The sequence below is a fragment of the Cucumis sativus genome, assembly GCF_000004075.3.
Source record: "Cucumis sativus mitochondrion chromosome 1, complete sequence".
NCBI lineage: Eukaryota > Viridiplantae > Streptophyta > Magnoliopsida > Cucurbitales > Cucurbitaceae > Cucumis > Cucumis sativus.
This window is the reverse complement of record NC_016005.1, coordinates 1,298,920-1,313,091: the sequence shown is the minus strand read 5'-3', so window position 1 is coordinate 1,313,091 and position 14,172 is coordinate 1,298,920. Positions and strand designations below refer to the sequence as shown.

General features: G+C 44.2%; 2 protein-coding genes and 1 non-coding gene across 3 annotated transcripts, besides 1 other annotated feature; all 3 read right to left on the bottom strand.

Annotated features, from left to right (window-relative positions):
* Positions 1 to 275: 275 nt before the first annotated feature.
* Positions 276 to 1,043, bottom strand: atp6 (ATPase subunit 6). The gene is given in 1 exon segment: positions 276 to 1,043. A coding segment is annotated over 1 exon segment (768 nt).
* A 1,740-nt stretch (positions 1,044 to 2,783) lies between these two features.
* On the bottom strand, positions 2,784 to 3,008 carry atp9 (ATPase subunit 9). Its single transcript is given in 1 exon segment — positions 2,784 to 3,008. A coding segment is annotated over 1 exon segment (225 nt).
* Positions 3,009 to 6,526: 3,518 nt separating this feature from the next.
* Positions 6,527 to 6,641: a sequence feature (chloroplast-like DNA).
* A 7,149-nt stretch (positions 6,642 to 13,790) lies between these two features.
* On the bottom strand, positions 13,791 to 13,863 carry trnC-GCA. The gene has a single exon. It is a non-coding gene; the product is annotated as a tRNA-Cys (tRNA).
* Positions 13,864 to 14,172: the final 309 nt, after the last annotated feature.

Genomic DNA, 14,172 nt, shown 5'->3' with positions numbered 1-14,172 from the left:
CTTTTCATGCTTCGCTCCTAAATCAAGAATGTCATCTTGACCTTTCTTTTTGCCGGTCCGAAGGTGCAAAGAATATATAGAAGGCAATCGCATCGCAATATTCTTTGCGCCTAAGGCCAGAAAAGAAAGAATCTCATCTTGAGCCTGAATTTGAGAACATTGACTTATCCGGACATGCCTTATTTCCACTCTTCCACTCGATCGACCGCCTTGATTTTAGCCTAGGATCTGGAGCTTGATTTTCGCTTTTGTTCAATTATAAATAAATAACCATTTTGATGGAGATTTGTAGCATCATTCAAGTAAATACAGATTGAGATCGTAGAAACATGAGCTTGTGATATAGCTACACCTAATTCCAAACCGGTTAATGCAAGAACTATAAATAAAGGACCAGGATCTCCTATGAAATAGAGAATATTATTCATACATAGCATAGTCCAAGCGGACCCACTTAAAATCTTTACTGAACTATGACCGGCCATCATATTAGCAAATAAACGTATTCCTGAGCTTAATGCGCGAAAACAATGAGGGATTAGCTCAAGGAGTACTAAAAAAGGTGCTAATGGCAGTGGGACTCCTGCGGGTAATAAAAAACTGAAAAAATGAAGCCCATTTCTTTGAAATCCCACTATAGTAATACCAATAAAAAGAGAAAATGAGAGACCCAAAGTAATGAGAAAATGACTTGTAACTGTGAAGCTATAAGGTATCATACCCTGGGGATTACGAAATAACGAAAAAGTCAAAGTGACCAAGATGCGAGGGAAAAACTTTTGTTTCACATTTCCGGAAAGACCACCTATTTGTTCGTTTACCAGGTTCGGGACGAAATCATAAATAAGCTCTACCAAGGATTGCCAAGCATTTGGTACTGAGTTTCCTCCTCCGTTTTTAGTAACAAAATGAAGCAGAAGTAGGACCAAACTGAGAGTTAGCAGCATAAACAAAGATGGATTTGTGAATGAGAAATAATAGTTTCCTATATGCATAGGAATCAATGGGAGAATGGCAAATTGCTCAAGTGGGCTGTTGGGCGTAAGAGTCAGAAACACTTTTCATTTCATCCCTGTAGTTCCGCTTCTTTCAAGAAAAATGAAGAAAGACTTGTCGGAAATCGCCGGTTGGGTTGGTCCAACCAAGAAAGGCATGGGATGGACATTGCTTGAGATAAGTAAAGACTGATCCGCTAATATAGAGAGGCTTTTTTTGAAGAAGAGTTAGAGTCACAAGGTTCATTGTAAGCCCCAACAGGAACGAGCATTTTCGGGGACTAGCCCGCTTCCCATTACTCGACTCAGGTGTCCGGTCCTCTTGAATGTGGAATCCTTTTAGTTAGATCGTACCCCCGTAGTTAGGAGCAAAGAATATTGCGAGGCGAAGGCGCAAAGAATATTGCGGAGGAACTACACCCCTTGTTCATTGAACCGTTAAGCCCACGGAGCGGGAAGAAAGAATATCTTTAGCTGACTAAAAACCGATGTCATTGACTTTGAAAACGGCTATTTTTTGGAATACGACTAAGGCTCCATAAGACAGGGATATTGTAGGAGTATTAATAGCTATTATTTGACTTTCTCACGCAACTCTCTTCTTTCTTCTTTGCACCTCTATCGTCTGAAATCTACCAGTCCGAAGGACCTCTCTTATCCACAAATATGGATTTCTCAATCTTCTGATCGCCATTCTCTTCTTTCTTTCTTCTTTGCACCTCTGAATTTCATGCGCTTCGCTTCGCGCCTTTCGCCTAGCCTTTTTTATATATATGGATTTCGAAATCTTCTTTGAGCCTTAACAGTCCGGAGTCCGCAGGGCCAAAGAAAGGTCCAGGTGATTTATCCGTAGGACCATCCATATGGAGGGAAGTAGTCCGGAGGATTTATCCGTAGGACCATCCGTAATTAACAGAAGTAGGACCATCCGTAATTAACCGAAGTAGTCCGGAGGATTTATCCGTAGGACTATCCATTAGAAGGAGGCGCAATTCAATATGCGACTTTGAACCTCCGCCTTGAATATTGAATTGAACCGCGGAGTGGCAGTCTTTTTCGGGATCATGACTCATCAAATTTCATTGATCCTCCTTCAGCATAATCTATAAGAAGATTTGCACCGCACCGTGGGGATTTCACAGCTTTTTTTTGGAACGCATCGCAAATTCTTTGCGCCTCACCCCCGTCCTCTTTAGAGTCCTTCGGACGTCCTCAGTCCTTTCCATTAGTAGTTAGGAGTCTTAAGACCTCAGTCCTATCCATATTAACCTGTGACGCCTTCGGACCTGTCTTATGGAGCCTAACTATTTAGTGGAATCATGAGTCGCCTATTTAAGCCGGTTCCTAATACTCCGAAAAAAACGGCTTTATAAAGAAAGGATCATTACGGATATTATTGGAATAAGACTCCTTCTACGCGGTCTCGCAATATTCTTTGCGCCTAACGTCTGAAACATTAGATACCGCTCCGTGGGGGAATTTAACAGCTCGTTTTGGAATAGCTCCTAAATTCCCTAAACTTTAGCGGAATCCTTGAGTCCGGAGGACGGACCGGTCTCGCAATATTCTTTGCTCCTAACGTCTGAAACTGCTTTATAAAGGATCAGGACTCTCGCAATATTCTTTGCGCCTAACGGAGGGGGTCAATTATTCCAAAAACAAAGGTCCAGGCGCAATGAAAATCAGCGGGAAGAACTGTTGTTGGTCCATTAGAATGAGGCGAAGGACTATTCAAAGATTCCACTAATATTTCGGAGGTCTTGCTTTATGAGACTGAAACCTTTGAGATCGGAATACGAATGAGATCAAAAAGGCCATCATTAGAGCAAACAATGCAATAGCTTCGGTTAGAGCAAAGCCCAAAATGGCATAACCAAATGATTGTTTAGCCAATGATGGATTTCGCGCCACGGAATGGATCAAAGAACTGAAGACGTTTCCAATACCGACAGCAGCTCCCGCTGAAGCAATTGTAGCAGCTCCGGCACCCATTGATTTTGCACCTTCTAACATCGAGAGTTGAGAATGATCCTCACGCTTTTTGATTGAAAAAAGTTCTAATGGGCAATATTCTTTGCGCCTCCGGACCAGTCCGAAGGCTAGACAGGTTAATATGGATAGTCCTCCGGACGAGGCAAGGTGAAAAGAATATTGAGAAAGCCTAAAGAAGAGACAAAAGTGGAATCAACTCCAAGCCTATCAAGGCAATGAACAAAGGGTCAAAGATTCTATATAATTGGCTATCCAAAATCATGAAGCAGAAGGTGCCATAAGACAGGGATATTGTTGAGAGGCGCAAAGAATATTGCGAGAAGTCCCACTATTTAAGAATAAGGGGGGATCTGCCTAAAGTTAATGTTTCTGACTCACCTGGTCCGAAGGACTGACCGCAGAGGTTAGCAGTCCTTCGCTTTTTTAGTGGGTTAATATGGATAGTCCGGAGGTGAAAAGAATATTGACTAGACTTCCAGGCGCAAAGAATATTGCGAGGTGCAGTCTAATGGATAGGACCCACGGAGCGGTGCAAAGAATATTGCGAAGGCGCAATGAAATATGCGAGGTCCATTAGAATGAGCGTCCTCCGTCATTGATTCTTCCCCTCGTTCCTTTTATCTTGGGCATCTCACTTGGAATGCTATGCATTCTTTTCGATCTTGTACTGAGGCTTCACACCAACCCAATCTCGACGAAAAAAAGCGAACTTATTTTATTGCAACTAGATCAAAAACCGGCGACGTGAACGGCCCCTTTCTTGGAACTAATGAATAGGGGGCAAGGTGTTCACACTATATAGAAAAATAGAAGAAGCGTGCGATACAAAGCATCAACCTACGGAAAAAGGACTCCTCTCCTTACAGTCGAGCAGTTCCACTCCTCTCCTTACAGTCGAGCAGTTCCACTCCTCTCCTTTATTCTATATATTCTTTGCGCCTCGTTCCAGAAGAAGCCCGTGACGGTTCTGGCAGTCTTGTAGTGAAGGTGCGCTTAAAGTCTTATATAACGCATGCCGATGTTGCCACCGACAAAGAAATTTGCCTATGAAAGAAAGCAAATAGGCACACGGTAGATAAGGAAAGGGGCGACGATTTGGAATGAAATAGTCTACAAGCCCGCCCAGTGCCGGAAGGTCAAGGAAGAAAGTGAAAGATCTTGCCGTATCTATCCTACTAGCGCAGTTTAATTCCTAATGGATAGGACTGAGGCGCAATGAAATATGCGAAGGCGCAATGAAATATGCGAGGTCTTAAGACTCCTTCAAATTTCAGGCAAAGAATATTGCGTGGGAATTTCTTCGTTTCAGTTTCCGAATTGAGCCTAGTTTTAGGTTTTAGCACCAAAGCGCTGTAGAAGCACCTCTTTCTTTCCGAGGCTAAGCGCGCAAAAGGCACTCAAAGGACATAATATCTAAAAGACCAACCATCACTACCATAGGGCTAACGTGGTAAATCCTCCCACCTCTGACTCCTATTTTCCCTCACGTGTCAACAAGCAAGTTGGGTGCTCTCCCTTAACGTGGTAGGACTAGCAGGTCTTGACCTTGGCTGATGAAAATGAAAAAAGGCATCCCATTAGTCAAAAACGAGACTTGAACAGGATAGTAATCTTTGGAATACTCTTGATATCCGATAGCGAGAGATCATCAATATTCTTCATTGAGGTCTAAATAGAATGAATGAGTTGTCCGACGCCTACTACAATCAGTTCCATTAACAAGTCCTCCGAAATATTAGTGGAATTAATCAGTCCTTCGCCTAAAATCTAATCTTTCTTTGGGTCCTCCGTTTTAGAGTCCTACTTCTGTTAATTACGGATGGTCCTACTTCCATATGGATAGTCCTACTTCGGTTAATTACGGATGGTCCTACGGATAAATCCTCCGGACTCCGGATAAGAATCCTGCGGACTCCGGACCCTGGACCTTTCTTTGGCCCTGCGGACTCCGGACGTAGGACTACGGATAAATCCTGCGGACTGCGGACTCCGGACCTGTCTTATGGCGCCTCTCCTTCTTAGTCGAGCTGCTTCTATCCTTCCAGTCGCTTCGCTTCGCGCACCTGGTCCGAAGGACTGACCGCAGAGGTTAGCAGTCAGAAGGCGCAAAGAATATTGCCCTTTTTTTTCTGGCTCCAGTCCGAAGGACAGACAGGTCCGAAGGACTATCCATATTAACCCGTCTGTCCGAAGGACGGGATTTCTCAATATGAAAAGAGCCTTTCTTCTTTTCCGCAATATGAAACCGATCATTCATAGATTATGCTGAAGGAGGTCCTCCGGACTATTCTCTATAAATTCAATGCTCCTAACCTCAATATTCTTTGAGCCTCCGTTAGGCTCCTTTTTAGAGTCCTTCGGACGTCCGAAGGACTATCCATATTAACCCGGGATTTCAGACTCCGCACTCCTGTTAAGGAGCTTCTCACATTCCCTAATGGATAGTCATCTGGACCCCTTATAATTGGGCCATAGATCTTTGCACCTACGTTTTCGCAATATTCTTTGCGCAACTGCGCCTACGCGAGTCTGAAATCCAAGAATATCCCTGTCGAGCCTACATCGCAATATTCTTTGCACCTCACGCAAACAAGATCCAGTCAATTAATTACAAGAATATCCCCCGTAGTTAGGAGTATTAAGACCGAAGGACAGACGGGTTAATGTTAATATGGATAGTCCTTCGGACCTGTCTGTCCTTCGCAATATTCTTTGCACCGCTCCGTGGGTCCTTTCCATTAGTAGTTAGGAGCAAAGAAGAAAATCAAAGGGACCAGATGACAGACGGGTTAATATGGATAGTCCTTCGGACCTGTCTGGCCTCCGTAGCTTAATATGGGGAATATTGCGGAGAACTGAAAGGAGCTGCGACTGAGGCGCAAAGTCAGCCCACTACATTAATTGACTGGATCTTGTAGGCGGTCGATGCTCAAAGAATTTGAGAAAGACAAAGAACAGAATCTATCCGGAAAGAGTAGAATAGTCTCGACCGCTACGTGGGGAAGAGGAGAGGTTAGAAGGAACCCCACCTCTTTCGGGGTTAGGAGCAATAAAAGACAAGAAGAAAGAAAGCCTAGCCAAAAACAAAGAATATTGCGTCTTTGCGCCTTCTGACTTTATCAAGCTTTTCCTGTGGATATAAAGAGGTCCGGGAGTCCGACGCGTCCTTTGCCTTTGGTTTGCGCTCTTAGGCGGAGGACTGATTAATTCCACTGATTTCTAACGCAATATTCTTTGCGCCTTTGTTTTTGGTGCCTTTCAAAAAGGGCAATATTCTTTGCGCCTTCTGACTTTATCAAGCTTCCGTCCTCAAAGAATGATCGAGGTCCTCCGCTCAATGACATCCATAAATAAATAGGGGTGCGGGACCCAGTTTCAGCAGTCGCCCACGTAGCCCTTCTTGAACAAAGAGAAGGAGCAAAGAATTTGCGAAGTAGTGAGATCGGGAATGAGCTATATATCTCTTTATAGAAAGAAAGGCTGATTTATCTAATTCATTTCCCATAGTTTCAAAGCAGAATGACCAGCAGAGGCGATATAAAGAAGGGAGCTAGGTCTGAGTTCAACTTGGAGATGGAAGTCTTCTTTCCTTTCTGGTGAAGTAAGACTAAGCTCATGAGCTTATTATCCTAGGTCAATAGGATCCCCTTTTTTCATTAAGGCAAATGCTTTCATGGAATTGGCAATTTATCCCAAAGAAAGAAAAGAATTTCTCTCATATCTCCAACTTTTTCTCGATTAAAGTACAAGCAACTAGCCATCTTAGACCAATCTCCTCGCTAACCGGTATGTGGCTGGGGCCGAAAAAGGGAAGCAAGAACTCTGGCAAGCATGGTTGCAGTCAAAGAAAGCAGGCAGATGGAAGGCGCAAAGAATATTGCCCTCTTTCACTAGCTAAAAAGAAGAAAGCCTATGGTACTACTCTCTGTCTATTTAGCAATTCCTCTCTCTGATAGTCAAGGCAGTGAAGCCAAGCGCAAGCTGAGTCAACTTGTTCAGCTTTACTGCAAGTCTAAAGGGAGGGGCATCCATAAAATCAGAGGGGAGAAAGGAAGGAAGGCAACTGAAAGAAGAAAAGCGATATCAAAAAGGAAGAAAGTGGAAGTACAAGTGGAAAGGGGAAAAGAACAAAGCAAAGACTAAGCAAATACAGAAAGAAAAAGTGGGAGTCAGCGGAAAAGACGAGACCTCTCCCGCTCCGTGGGCATTGAACCTCCGGTTCAAAGTCGCATATTGAATTGCGCCTCCGGACCACTCCGCGGTGCCATAAGACAGGTCCGAAGGACTATCCATTAGGGGATTTGAGATCAGGTCCATATGAACTTTATCTTCAGTTTGGACAAGGGGTTGATCTTCTGTTGTAGATGAGAGAGTGGACCACTTGCCCTCCTTCAGCGCCTTCGGTCGGGTTGCTCTGTGCATCTTTGCTTCTCATATATAGAAAGAGAAAAGAAATTCCATGAATTTGGAGACCTAATCCCCAAAGCCATCTCTCATTAGCGAAAGCTACCTACCTCGTTTTGCGGAAGCTCTGCCTTTCACTTTCTTGTCTTTCTCTCGATTCGCTGAACACTTCCAATACCTCACCACACCGATTTCACAGCGAGACTTTTTTCGCAGCTTTCGAGCCCAGTTGGGCGCTTGAGCGCATCTAAAGGCTTTCCTTTACTTTGAAATAATGGGACAGATATTCCAAATAGAGAAATCAGCCTTTTTGCCTTACGAAAGAGATCATTCAACCTATGAAACTGGAACAAGAACTGCTACTGCAAGACCAACTCCCACTGATTCAAGGGATAATCCCCAAAGGAAGTCGAGCCCTTTCTTGTCTCCGGCTGAACACCTGCCCCTTAACGGGATAGACAGATGACTCTGAGAATTACCTTGCTTAGAGTACTGAAACTGAGAATGAAACTGCTTGCACTCGTCTCAAATTCTTTGAGCCCTCCAAAATAATTGAACCGAAGGTGAAAAGAATATTGACGAGACTTCCAGGTGCGAAGCAGCTCGACTAAGAGAGGTGCCATAAGACAGGTCCGGAGGATTTATCCGTAGGACTCTAAAACGGAGGACCCAAAGAAAGATTAGACTTTCAATTCCATGGGTTGAATAGGACTGAGGCGCAATGAAATATGCGAAGGACAGACAGGCGCAAAGAATATTGCGAGGACTTCGGACGGATAAAAAAGGTCCAGAGGACCGCTCCTCTTGAGTCTTATTCCACGAAAAATAAGACAGGGATATTGTAGCGCCAGCTAAAATCAAGCTCTGGATGAGTCTTTATCCATTAGAAGCTCCGAGGAGGGGTCGTTTACAGGTATTTCTACAGCTTGTTCTCCGTTGATAGTATTTCAGTCGTGGATTTCCCACGATCTGCCCATAGGCGGCCGCACATGCAACCGTACAAGGTTGCCACGATCCTCTCACGCAAACCCGCAATATTCCGCATTGATCCTTCTATTTGGAATAGAAGTTTCAGGGCATTACGCGTTTTGACCAGGGCGTGTCCTCATTGGTGAAGCTTCCTGGAATCCGGTTTCCCATCTTAGGGTACATTAGCCTTTTTGAGAAAAGTTCTCTCATACTTTCCATCTAGCCTGCACTCCTGCCCAGTAGGGTGAGTATCGCATGAATATAGCCTCCGCGCTGCTCCGTAGGGTTTTCTGTGTACTTGGCGGACCATAGACAAAGAGCTGCTTTGTCTTTATAGGCCTCTGGAAGACAAGGTTTGTGGCTATCCAATGACGCATTAGGTACTTTTCTTGCAAGAGCTCTGCGGTCTATTCTTGGGGCCGCCCTTTCCCTGAGAGATAGGCTACTCGTAGCTCCATAGCTGATATCTCCTGCATCTTCATGCGCTGTGAGTCTTCCCATCCTCACGGTGCTGTATTTGGATAAGAGGAGCTCCGCGATCTCCGGATCTTTCCTTAGATGTAGGAAATTGTCGTAACTATCTATCTTTTTGAAGATCCGCTTCATACGCTCCTGCTTGAGCGCCGTGCTCATGACCGGCGTTTCTGGAAGCTTCGGCTTCCCTTAATATGTCATTTAGCGAGAACTTTCCCCAGTTACCACGGGCGAACTCCTTGCTTTGTAACATAGCCACAGAGAGTGGTCCAACCTTTATTCAAAGTGAGACAGTGGAGCTTGATTTTGAATCTCAGGCTTCTCTTATTCGGGTTCTCGCATTATGTCTTGAAGCATTCTAATTAAGGTAAGGAGAGCAATATGATGATGTAACTCTCCGTCCTGGTGCTTTTCTTATTCAATTTGTGTACATCAGAGGCTTTCAGCCTCGCTTCTCAAAGTAATAGGTTTCATAGTCCTCCGCCTAAGAGTCAATGACATCCATAAATAAATAGGGGGAAGAATTACCTTTCTTTTCTCTCTTCCCGATTGGGACAGAAAGAATGAACCTTCCCACTCCGCGGTGACTCTAGGTTCTTAGTGTCGTTAGATTGCATAATTTTTCCTCTATATTATAGAGAAACTTCTTGGCTAGCTCAGAACGCTAACGCTAAATTTGCAGATGTTGAAGATTTCTTTAACCTTGAAGTAAAGTATCCGACTTCAAGCCTCCGGCAACTCTTAGCTAACCCGAAGAGAAAAGGTAATTCCCGCTCTTCATTTGCAAAGATGTCCTTATCAATGAGACCGTAGGAGGGCTCGACTGAAAGGTAAGCCCACGGAGCGGCGCAAAGCATATTGCGTGAGAAAGTCCAAGAGAAATCAAGCTCCAGATTAGTGTCCATTAGATCCATTGAATTTCTGGAACCCACGGAGCGGTGCAAAGAATATTGCGAATTTGAGGCTTGATTTTTGAACCTATCTTTATAGAACTCATCGACCGCCTACAATATCCCTGTCTTATGGAGCCTCCCGCTATTTAATGGATAAACAAGTCCGGAGGACGGGTCCAGATGAGGAGCAAAGAATTTTCTCTTTTTTATCCCGCAGGCGCAAAGTTCGGTTAATTACGGAAAGTCCTCCTTCGGTTAATTACGGATAGTCCGGAGGATAAATGGACGTAGGACCGGTCTTAATACTCCTAACTACGGGCTCATTAACTCGAATTCAAGAAGAATTATGAATCTGCTAGATTTCAGATTAATCTGCTAGATTTCAGACTAGTCCTTCGCGGAGGGAAATACAAGAAAATGCTAGGTTTTGGGCCTATAAAGTAGCAAGAAATCATGAAAAATCCGTCAAAATTAGACAATTATCGTTAAATATCAAGATTAACAAAAGTCACATTTAGAAGCAAAAAAGCCGGGAAAACGCAATGAAAGAAGAACTCCTAGGACAGGGAAAATCAATGAAGACTTCTAGTTTGAGTTTATGGTCCGGATACTGAGAGGTCTATTCTGGATTTCCCTCCAGGTTATGGGTGATTCAATCATAATGATTCTTGAATTCGAGTTAATGAGCTTCTTTCTTTGCGCCTGCGCCTGGACCAAAGGTTAATATGGATGGATAGTCCTACTTCCTTCCATATGGATGGTCCTACTTCGGTTAATTACGGATGGTCCTACTTCCATATGGATAGTCCTACGGATAAGAATCCTCCGGACGTAGGACTACTTCTGTTAATTACGGATGGTCCTACGGATAAATCACCTGGACCTTTCTTTGGCCCATATGGATGGTCCTACGGATAAATCACCTGGACCTTTCTTTGGCCCTGCGGACTGCTTCGGTTAATTACGGATGGTCCTACTTCCATATGGATAGTCCTACGGATAAGAATCCTCCGGACGTAGGACTACTTCGGTTAATTACGGATGGTCCTACGGATAAATCCTCCGGACTCCGGATAAGAATCCTGCGGACTCCGGACCCTGGACCTTTCTTTGATGGTCCTCCGGTCTTAATACTCCTAACTACGGGCTCAAAGAAGATTTCGATAGCTAACGATAAAAGATCTTTTTTGACTGATTTTTCACTATGTCAAAACCTTCAAAATGACTATTCTCTTTCTACTGAATAAAGTGACCCACTACGCGGTACAATCATCAACTCCTACTACGTCTTATTTCTTCTCTCTCCGACTGAAAGTAGTTTAAGAAGAAGAGCCCTTGTTCATTGTACTCGTTCATTGATTTCTATCTCCTTCTACGAAGTCGAGGAATATGAATTCAGCCGCGGAGATTTGAAGATTGATAATAGTCTTTTCAATCGGCAGTCCTTTTTAATAGAGTTCATGACTCTCAAGAATATCCCGTCCGAAGGACTATCCATATTAACCCAGATTTCATACTCCTCCAAAGTCAAATTCTCTAATGGATAGTCATCTGCACCCTTGTTTTTGCGCCTTGCTTCTATCATGTTCAGCCAATTTTCCATCTCGCCTTTCTGCCTATTAAAAAGAAGAAGATGAGTTAGCTCTTTCCGAAACGGAGAATTTCACCTCTAAGTCTATCAATGCCAGCATTTCTCCTATAGGTAATAGGCCGATAACCTATCCTTTCACACCCAAGAAACTGAAAGGCGGGTCAAGCTGCTGAGCTCCTTTCCTCTCCGGCTATGGTCAGTGTATGCCTTCGCTTCCCGTTCGTGATATGACCCCTTATTTAGTTAGTGATTTAGGTCTGAGTTTCCGCTGATGCGCCTCGTAGTCTTTCCAAGAACTAATTTATGTAGGATAATCCGTAGACCTCATCTCTCTCCCTCCTTGGTCTCGCCCACAATATCCCTGTCTTATGGAACCTCTCCTTCCAACTTGCACTCCTGTTCGCTTCGCCCCTTCTTAGTCTACTCAATTCCATCTCACCTCTCGCTTTAGTAGCTCTCGCAGCGCGGCTTCTCACGCAATGAAATATGCCTTTCATGAATGAATCTCCTTAATAATCAGAATTCCGGAGGCGCAATTCAATATGCGACTTTTGTCGGCGAAAATCAGATAAGACGGAGCGGTCGGCGATTGAATGAGAAATTTCAGTTGAAACCCTTGCTGTGGATCTGCTTTGGCTTTCACTTTCCTTTTTGTGGATAAGTTTCTTTTAGAATAGCCGCAACTCAATGAATTCAGCCTCCGCCTTCAATGACAAGGGAGGGCTCATAAGTAGCTTTGGCTTTCGAAATTCAATCTTCTTTGAGCGGGTGAGATCCAGCAAGTAATCCATCCATAAGCATCAGTAAAAGCAGAAGCATATCCAGAAAGAAGCCGATACCAAGAGCAAGAAAGACCCCCGCAAATAGAAAAGCATATCTGCCGATGATAAGGAGAGCTGTACCGATAGCACCAATAGCATCCCTTCCTCTTCCCTTTACTGGGGAGCCATCACCAGGGCCGATGATCCATCCAACCCCATACCGAGATGCCCTTATGATGATGGGCGTGATCCATAGCCGATGTTGGCTAGAAGCAGTCTCCCTTTGAGTCAGTGTAAGCTTCGACGTTTCAGATCGATATTGAGTTCCATATCCTCTGACAGATATTCCAGATGTAGAGAGAGATCCAAAGCCATTTTCTCGAGATCGAGTAGCTCATACCCCTTATATCTCTTTGAAAGAGCAGAATGAAAGAGGATGAAAGAGGCCCACTCCGCGGTGTCCGACTATCGATGGCCGTAGCAACTGCCCCGCTCCGTGGGCCGATAGGTCTCGTTCAAAAGCCACTTTAGTTGATGTGGTGTCCCAATCAATGTGCTCGGTGATGATGTTGTCATCGCTGATACCCAAGTTGCTGAAGTTTCTTTTCTCAATTAGGAGTGAAAATGTGCACCTTCGTTCAGTTCTTTAATCGACTGAAAGATTTGAGTTTGCTAAGCGCGGGTGGACGCATGGATTTTGATACCATGTCCGCTCCTTCTTTGCTTGCTTACCATCATCCATATGGTCTTCTTATTTTATGTCAAAAATATCCATATCCATGAAAAGGCAAGATTAAGGATGCCTTGGTGGTGGGGGTTATAGGGTCCTTGCCAAACTCAGTCATACAAGATCTCCTCACTTTGAGCGGGTTCTTGCTATGTACACCAAGCCCCCGGCAATGACGAGACATTATCATTCTGGCTTGGTAGAGTGAGCTTTCGCTCTTCCTTATCTGAGCGGTTGAATTATCTCCTTCCTGAAAGAAGTCAAGTAGCTCTCATTATTTGCTTTCCAAGAGAGGACTTCCTTGAGTGGTCTTTGCTCAGGAACTGGATGATGGCTTCGGTACGTCCATTGGTAAGAAATGCATTATAATGAAGGAACCTATCTTTTTTTGATTTTCAGCATCAGTCTATGAGAAAGAATGGAGGATCAGACGCGAATCGAGTGAGCTCATTCGCTTTGGTCTTCTCTGGAAGATCTATGATTTGGTAGCAGAGAAGGCTCAAAGAATTTGAGTGGAGCCCGCCATGTCTGAAAGAAGACCTCCCTGGATTTCGGGGATGGTTACTAGAAGGAGTCGGAGGCATTGATTTCTTAGTCGAGCCTGATGGTTTCACCGGCTTTGAAAGGGATCATCATCAGACTTTAGGCGCACCTGGGGGAAGGACTACCCTTTTATGAATATATGCAATTAAGAAAGCGAATTCACTGATAAAGAGACGAAACTAAGAACTGCCATAATGAACCTAAACTAAAGACGGAAAGATCACGGAATACCTTTTTTTTGAGAGATACCCGTGAGTCCTAAAGCCGAAAGACGAAGGCTGAAGCAAGGATAGCAGTCAAATTCTCATGAAAAGGAGAGTGCTAATCAGAAAAGAAATACTGTCAGGAAGGGAAAGCGGCCTAAGCCAAAGGTACGAAGGAGCAAGCGGAGGCCCCCGTTCGAGACAGACACCATGTCAGGGTGGAATGGGGCTAAGCTGTAGGAACCGGTCGGATTCGAACCGACGAATAGAAGTTTTGCAGACTTATGCCTTAGCCACTTGGCTACGGTTCCCTATCAATTCCAATTCCATGTCTTTCTCCACTCCTTTGCTGAAGAGGGTGAGACCTGGAATAAGAGATGCCGGAATGCTTTGGGAGGAAGGGCACAACATAGGTGGAGATGGATTTGAATCAAAACTCTCTAAAACGTCTTATATCTAAGAGTTCTCCCTACCTGGGCGAGAGTATAAAGAAGCATTTAGGGATTTCTTCATGATCCTAGAAAGTGGATCAAGCCTCTGAAACCGGACTCTTTCTTCCCTCTCTCTTCCATCCATATCCCGCCCCTGAAAGAAGACTGGAATTCATTCCAGAAAAAGAG